Source organism: Pteronotus mesoamericanus, unplaced genomic scaffold (genome assembly GCF_021234165.1).
Source record: "Pteronotus mesoamericanus isolate MK-2021 breed Mesoamerican mustached bat unplaced genomic scaffold, CSHL_Meso_final scaffold_99, whole genome shotgun sequence".
NCBI lineage: Eukaryota > Metazoa > Chordata > Mammalia > Chiroptera > Mormoopidae > Pteronotus > Pteronotus mesoamericanus.
In genome coordinates, this window is record NW_026555330.1 from 16103417 (window position 1) to 16110818 (window position 7402).

General features: G+C 46.4%; 1 protein-coding gene across 1 annotated transcript; it reads left to right on the plus strand.

Moving 5' to 3' along the window:
• NKAPL (NFKB activating protein like) lies at positions 1 to 1164 on the plus strand. The gene has a single exon (XM_054564824.1). It carries the CDS (start codon positions 1 to 3, stop codon positions 1162 to 1164), a length of 1164 nt encoding a protein of 387 aa, XP_054420799.1.
• Positions 1165 to 7402: the final 6238 nt, after the last annotated feature.

Here is a 7402-nt window from a genome sequence, read left to right on the forward strand (position 1 = left end):
ATGGCACCAGCGTCCCGGTCCCGCTCTCCCGAGGACACTCCAGGCTCCCGCAGACGGCGTCGCAGCTCGTCGGGGAGCAGCCGTACCCGCTCTCAGTCCCGCGGCCGCGAGGACCTCAGGCCTCCTTGCGGTCGGTCGGCCGGCGCTCCCTACCCCCGCAGTGGCTCCGGGTCTCGAGAGCCCCCTGGGCTCCGCAACTACATCCTCTCGTCCTCTTGCACCGTGTACTGCGGGGCGCCGCGTTGCCATCGTTGCCATCACTACAACCGGGTGGGCGACCGGCAGTGGGCAGAGCACTACGAGCTGGAGGAGAGCTGTCGGCAGAGGAGGCTGAAGGAGAGGGAAAGGATCGGGGAGCTGGGGGCTCCTGAGGTGTGGGGGCTGTCTCCGAGGTACCCTGAGCCGGATTCTGATGAACACCCCCCAGTTGAAGGTGAAGAAATAAAAACTCGGAAGATCAGCGGCAGTTCAGATTCCATCCCCGAAGAAAAAAGCAGAAAGAAGACCAGTCATTCAAAAAACAAAAGAAATAAAAAGTCCAAAAGAAAATATAAGAAATATTATAATAGTGACAGTAATTCAGACTCTGACACTAATTGTAGCTCTGATGATGGAAAAAAGAGATCCAAAAAAGCTAAGAAGAAAAAGAAACACAGAGGCAGAAATAAAAAGAAGAGTAAGAAAACTAAAAAAGAACCCGCTGACTCAGGTTACAAGGATTCTGAGGGGGAGTTGCCAGAAGATGCCTGGATTGAGCACTCAGAGATTACAGATACCATGGATCTAATCGGTCCAGAAGCACCTGTAATTCACACCTCTCAAGATGAGAAACCTTTGAACTATGGCCATGCTCTGCTCCCGGGTGAAGGTGCAGCTATGGCAGAGTATGTAAAAGCTGGAAAGCGTATCCCACGAAGAGGTGAAATTGGGCTAACAAGTGAAGAAATTGCTTCATTTGAATGCTCAGGTTATGTTATGAGTGGTAGCAGACATCGCAGAATGGAGGCTGTGCGACTGCGTAAAGAGAACCAGATCTACAGTGCTGATGAGAAGAGAGCCCTTGCATCCTTTAACCAAGAAGAGAGGCGGAAGAGAGAGAATACTATTCTAGCCAGTTTCAGAGAGATGGTGTACAGAAAGACAAAAGGGAAAGATGACAAATGAGGACTTTTACTTTATGGCAGGACTTTGGGCAATTTTATATGACCAAAGTAGTATTAAAAGACTTTATGGTGCTACTGTACCTATGTTAAGTTCTTGAAGAAAAAGCTGCTTTTTGAGATCTCTGTAGCAATTTTTTTTTAATTTTTAACTTACAAAATAATATGTGTATATGGTGTTAAAGATATTCAAACGTTACAGGAGAGTCAGTAAAATGTGAGTTTTTCACTGAAGTCCTTGATCCTTCTCCCCAAAGAACTCTTTTTTTTTTTTTCCTTTGGTGTATTCTATAACTGTCCATGAGTTCTTTGTACATACAAGTATAATGTTGCAGAATAAAGGTTGGAGCTATTAACCTGGAGGGGTATTGTTGCCCCGACTCTTCTCTGAAGGCGTCATGTACTTGCCCCAAGGGGAACCAGCAAAAGTCCAGAAAGAACAAAGGATTCAGTTGATTGTATACTTCTTGTTGCATTTAACAGAATGACAAAAAAAAAAAAAAAAAAAAAAAAGAGAGAGAGAGAGATTTACTGACATAGAACAGAAGTGCACCAGAAAGACAGTTTACTTGTATGGCTTTAATAGGACATTGGCTTCTTTTCTCTTTATTCTCTATGAATCATTTTCCTCTTCAGACTAGTTTCTCTCAAATAAGAAAAGGTCTGTAAAAGCTACCGAGTTAGATTATATATTTTCTGGTCCACCTCAAGAAAGAGAAAACATTTTTGTCGGCATCGCAAACAATCCTGAGATTCAGTGCTGGGAGCCAACCTAGCCCTGCTGTCTGACAAGGTCGCAGAGGGACGTGGACAATCGCAAGGCAGATGTCCAGAAGCTCGACTCTTGGGACTTTCCTGTTTACTTAGGGTTATAATCCCCCTCTTCGGGGTATTCCTGATTGCTCATAGAACAGCCCCTTTGTATGGTGTTGCGGGAATTCCAGGGAATGAGACAAATAGGACAGGGGAGAAAAGAATTGACCACTAAGCCCTGCGGGTCGCTGCTGGGGCGCAGGTGATGGTGCTGCGGGCTGGGGAGCAGCCGCGGCCCAGGGCCTGCGAGCAGCTCGCTCCGTGCGGCCGCTGAGAAGCCTTTGCGACGGAGCGGCCGCGCGGACAGGGTGTCCTGGGCCTGCGAGGCGGGGGAGCTGTGGATGTCGTTTGGTGGACACCGCCGTCGGCTGCGGCTTTCCAGACACCGAGCGCGACTCCGTACGTGTTGAGATGAGGTTTAGAAGGTAATAACTGAGCAGACACCTGACGGAGCTGAGAAGACCTATATATGGCTTTTGAGGGTGGCGAGCTTTCTCGGCAGACGGAGCATCCAGTGCTAAGGCTCCAAAGCAGGAGCCTGGTTGACATGTTCGAGGAAGCACAGAGACCGGACTGAGCAGGGCGAGGTTTGCAGGGGGTGACATCGCAGGGATGGGGGCGGGGGTGCGGGAGGCATTGTGTTGACTAAGGAAGTTGGTTGTTTCTTGCTGAAGAGTTTTTGGAAATTTTTGAGCAGAGGAAAAACACTTGATTTCTGTTTTAAAGCCTCTGTAGCTGGGAACTGTAGAGGGGCAAGTGTTGGAATCAGGGGAACTGAAAAGTTAGGAGGCTATTGCCAGTCATTTAGGTGGGAGAAAAGCTGGTCCTGGAATAGGATTGTGGTAGAAGAGGTTGGAAGTGCTCAGAGTAATGATCTACTTTGAAGGTGGAGCCCACAGGGTTTGCTCTTGGATCCGATGTGGGCTGTGGCAGTATGAGAGAAGACAAAGATAAATGTAATGTTTTCAGCCTGTGGCTGCAAGAGATATTGGAGGAAAGATCTGAGGTTCAGCTTTGGGATCTTGAATGTTCACTTTGGATGTCTCGGTTCCCTTCTCTGTGTGGTGAAGTTAGTAATAGTGTTTTCGTTAGTGAATAGGGCTTCATTAACGTATGTAAACCGCAAAGAACAGTTGTGCTGGCTTATTGTTTTATTATGCTGAGGCACAAAGAGTGAAGGGGCATTAATGAGAAGAAAATTGGAAGGTTGGAGACGTTCCAGGCAAAGGAGCGAGATGTGGAAAGGACCCAGGAGCAGGAAAGGGTATTGCAAGCTTGAGAGACTGAAAGTTCATTACATCATAAGAAAATCTTAAATCCTATTAGATGTTTTGAACTTGATTCCGAGAGTAATGATGAGCCATGAAATGAAATATGCACAGCAAAGATCTAATCATACTTTCTCTTTAGGAAGAGGACTGACCGCAGTGAGAAAGCCACGTGCAGCGGTCTGGGTAGGAGAAGACGGAGGCAGAGAGGATGGAGAGGCGGTGGTTTGGCGGATATTTAGGGAGACTCAATAGAACTTGATTGACCAGATATATGAGATGCAGAAGAGGGCTGGAAAGGTCAGGGTTTTTGGGGGGTTTTTTGTTTTTTTGTTTTTAAGGTTTCATTTATTTTTAGAGAGATGAAAAAGAGGGAGGGAAACACTGATGTGTGAGCAGTTGCCTCTCACACACCCCCAAATGGAGACCCGGCCCGCAACCCTGGCATGTGCCCTGATTGGGAATTGAACTGGTGACCCTTAGGTTCACAGGCTAAGGCTCAGTCCACTGAGCCACACCAGCCAGGGCTGGAAAGGTCAGTTTTTCAAGTCACTCATTATACACCGTGCTAGACATATGTAATCACATCATAGAAACAATCCACTGCCAATTCAATATTCTACACTACATATCTCTGTTACCCAGGTTGTCCAGAGAAGAAAAACCAATAACGATATGTAGATATAGACTGACACATAGTGGAAGATTTATTATAAGGAATTGGTTCACGTCGTCATGGAGGCCGACAAGTCCTCAGATGTGCAGAGTGAGTCGGCAAACTGGAGACACAGGAGAGCCGATGCTTAAGTTCCCGCGTGTGTCCAAAGGCCTGAGAACCAGGAGATTCAAAAATGTAGTTACAGTCAGAAGGCCAGCAGGTTCAAGACCCAGGAGGAGCCAATGTTTCTAGTCGAGTTCAAAGGCAGGAGCAAAGCTGATGTCCCACTTTGAAGCCTGTCAGGCGGGAAGGATTCCCTCTTACTTGGGGGAGAGTCAGCCTTTTTTTTTTTCCTTTTCATTCAGACCTTCAACTGATGGGATGAAGGTCACCCACATTATGGAAGGTAGTCTGCTTCAGTCAGTTTACTGACATAAATATTGATCTCATGCAGAAACACTCGGAGTAATGTCTGACCAAATATCTGGGCACCCTTTGGCCCAGTCAAGTTGTTAGATAAAATTAACCATCACAATACCAGACTTTTATTTCTGGCTAATAACCATCACTTATCACTTTCTTGGACTTTTTTTACTTCATTTAGAGTAGTAGTATTTGGGGGGAAAAGAATACTAGGACTTCACTTTTTAAATTTTAAGTCCATTTTGGACAAAGGAAAGCATCCACCAACAGGGAGAGTTCACGTATACACATCCAGGAATGTACAACTGCAAGCTCTGTTTGGAGCGTAGCCAGGCACAGCCACTAACTGAGCCCCCCACCCTGCCACCCGCATACTGATTCAAAGGCAAGTACCAGCTGTCGGCCCGTGCAACTCCACAGACCCTCCTAGTCACTCAAGAGAACTCCAGATCAAGAGTCCAAAGACCCCGTATACCAATGGCCTGCCCCAAAGGACAATGGTGACACACTGGGTTTGAGAGGCTGTTACGAGGTATCCAGGTACCAGGTGGCCAGAAGGAAATACAGATGCGGCACTCGTGAGATATCTGGGCTGGACCACAAGGAAATCTTTGGGTAAAAACAGTAATTAAGTTACAAACGTACCTGTCCTAGACATTCCCCCTTCCTACCTTCTGCCCTATTTTCTCCTTCTATAAAATGTCTTATTCTTTAAAAAAGTAACTTTTGCTCATTCTTTTCACGTTCTCATTTTCCTGTGGCAGGCTGACTGATCACCCTGACCCACAACCTAAATTGCCTTTGCAGAAGTCACAGTGGCCTCTGTGTTTTTGTTTTTGTTTATTTTCTGCTTTGTTAAACTACTTTATTAACTTCACAGTATGTAATGAGCATCTTCCCACACAGGAGGTAAAACTCGCCCTCTGACAGAAACTCACAATTTGGGTCAAGACTCAGTATTTAGTTAGAAGCTAGTAATGGGAAACTCAGAGTAAACCAGTAACACCAAAAGGTTTACAAGGTGCATCATGAAGGTATGTCTCCCTATTAACTGTAGGGACAACAATCAGGATTCAAGGCGTGAAGCAAAAGTCATTGTGCTGGTCCTGGTGAGAGGGGCAGTGCTAACTGGCCGCGGGCTGTGGCTGAACTGCCCTCCCTCAGCCCTTCCTCGAGCCTCTCTCCTCTCCTCCCCAACCCTTGACGTCTCCTCTCCTCTCATCCTTGCCTGCGGCTCTCCAGGCCTCTGACCCATCCCGTCTATACTGCATGAGGGGCCGCCGAACACGAGGGTGCCGCCACAGTGCTTGCACCCTTTCGTCTCCCTCTCCTCCTGTTGGGCCACCATCTACTCGGGGCCACCGCAAGCAGGAACTGAGAAGGGAGCGAGCGACCGCCTATCTGACTTGTGTTTTTTAATTAATTGCATATGTGAGGTCTTAGACTCACCCACCTTCCTGTAGCATTTCACACTCTTGAACACTGCATTTTTATTTAATTCCAATTATAAATCAGTGAACTTGTGTTCTTTTCAATTATCTCATTCACCTCAAAATACCTCTGTGACACAGGTGTTACGTTCATTTTACAAATGAGTAAACTAAGCCTCCAAAAGGATAAGGAACTTGTTCCAGGTCACACTGCTCATAAGTGACAGGGCTGGATCGGAACATTTACAGAAACGGATCTCCCTGGCTGTCTGGATGCCGTTCCTTCTCACCTCCCTTCCATGCGCTAGGAGTTTTCTGGGCTCCAGCCACACTGACTGCCGCGCTGCCCTGAATTTGCCAGGCTTTCTTTCCCCAGCAGCTCTATGCTCAGCCTTTGCTCTGACTGCAACGCCCCTTCTCTGTTGTCTTCTCTCCTTTACTTTGGTCTTTTAGGACTCACCACCGTGCCCCACCCACACCCTGTGCATCCCTCCCTCGTGGCCCTGCACGCGCTGCACGGTGACCTCCTGAGAAGCAGGGAGCTGTGGAGGCCGGGAGCTGGGCCCATGTCTGTTCCCAGCAACTGAGAGTCTGGCACATAGGAGACAGTCAGCAAGGGGGGTGAGCTGTGAGGACCATTATCCTTTTTGTTAATTCTGATACTGGCTTTAATGAACACGTAAGCAGTTTTATTTATTTTGTGTCTTTTCTCCCTCAACATTTTGAGAATTTTCCGATCTACAGAACAGTTGAGAGAATAATACAGTTAGTACTGTAAGCTGTCGTGCATGGTTCACTCCCTGCTGTGTGCGCTCTCTTCACGTGCACACGCACTTTTCTCCCAGCAGGTCTGGGGCTCCATTCGGTTCTCGGGGCGGTAGTTAGCTATTTAGACTTCTGATTTTTTTCATAATATTTGCAATCTTTTTTTGAACTGGAGCCAGTTTTACATGTTGCTTTATTCTGTGTTGCTTTAATCTAGAATAATTCTTGCCTGCACTTTATTATTTTTGTGAAATTGATTGTTTTGAAGAGCCCATGCCTGTTGCATGAGCTGCATTCTAGGTTTATCTGTAATTGTCCTCATTATTAGATTCACATTAAACATTTTTAATAATAATGGTATACAGGTGGGAAGGCACAATGCCAGTTGTCTTGGTGTTGGAGTTGCTAGATTAGATCACAGGAGTAAGTTTGCGATATCTCCATTTTTCCCTTTGTAATGAGTAAGTGGTGAGGGTCACTGAGACTGACGATTCCCTCCTCACCTCCACTCCTTTAACCTAGTGGTTCTACCCATTTGTGGCCATTGATTTAATCAATAATTCTCTAAGAGCTACAAAGTGGGGAATTTTCAAATGTGTTTTTCCTGGTGTGAGCTGGCAGTCTTGTGTCTTGTGTAAAACAGAGTTTTCCCATTTTGTGTATGTTCCTTTTCTAGGAGTTTTTTTTTCCCCAGAGAGAACCAAATGGATAGTGATTTTTGAAGATGTACACGCCCAACAAAAGAGTATTGCTATTGCTATTGCTGTTGTTATCGTTGCTACTGCTATTACTGTTTCTGTGACACGTATTATTAAATTTCCAGGACAGTCCCTGAGGAGATAGTCAAACGTTCTCCCAGTCAGAGGGCGCAGTCTGAAGCCGGGG

Excerpts from the sequence above, each read along its gene's own strand:
- NKAPL (XM_054564824.1), top strand. The coding sequence starts at position 1 with ATGGCACCAGCGTCCCGGTCCCGCTCTCCCGAGGACACTCCAGGCTCC.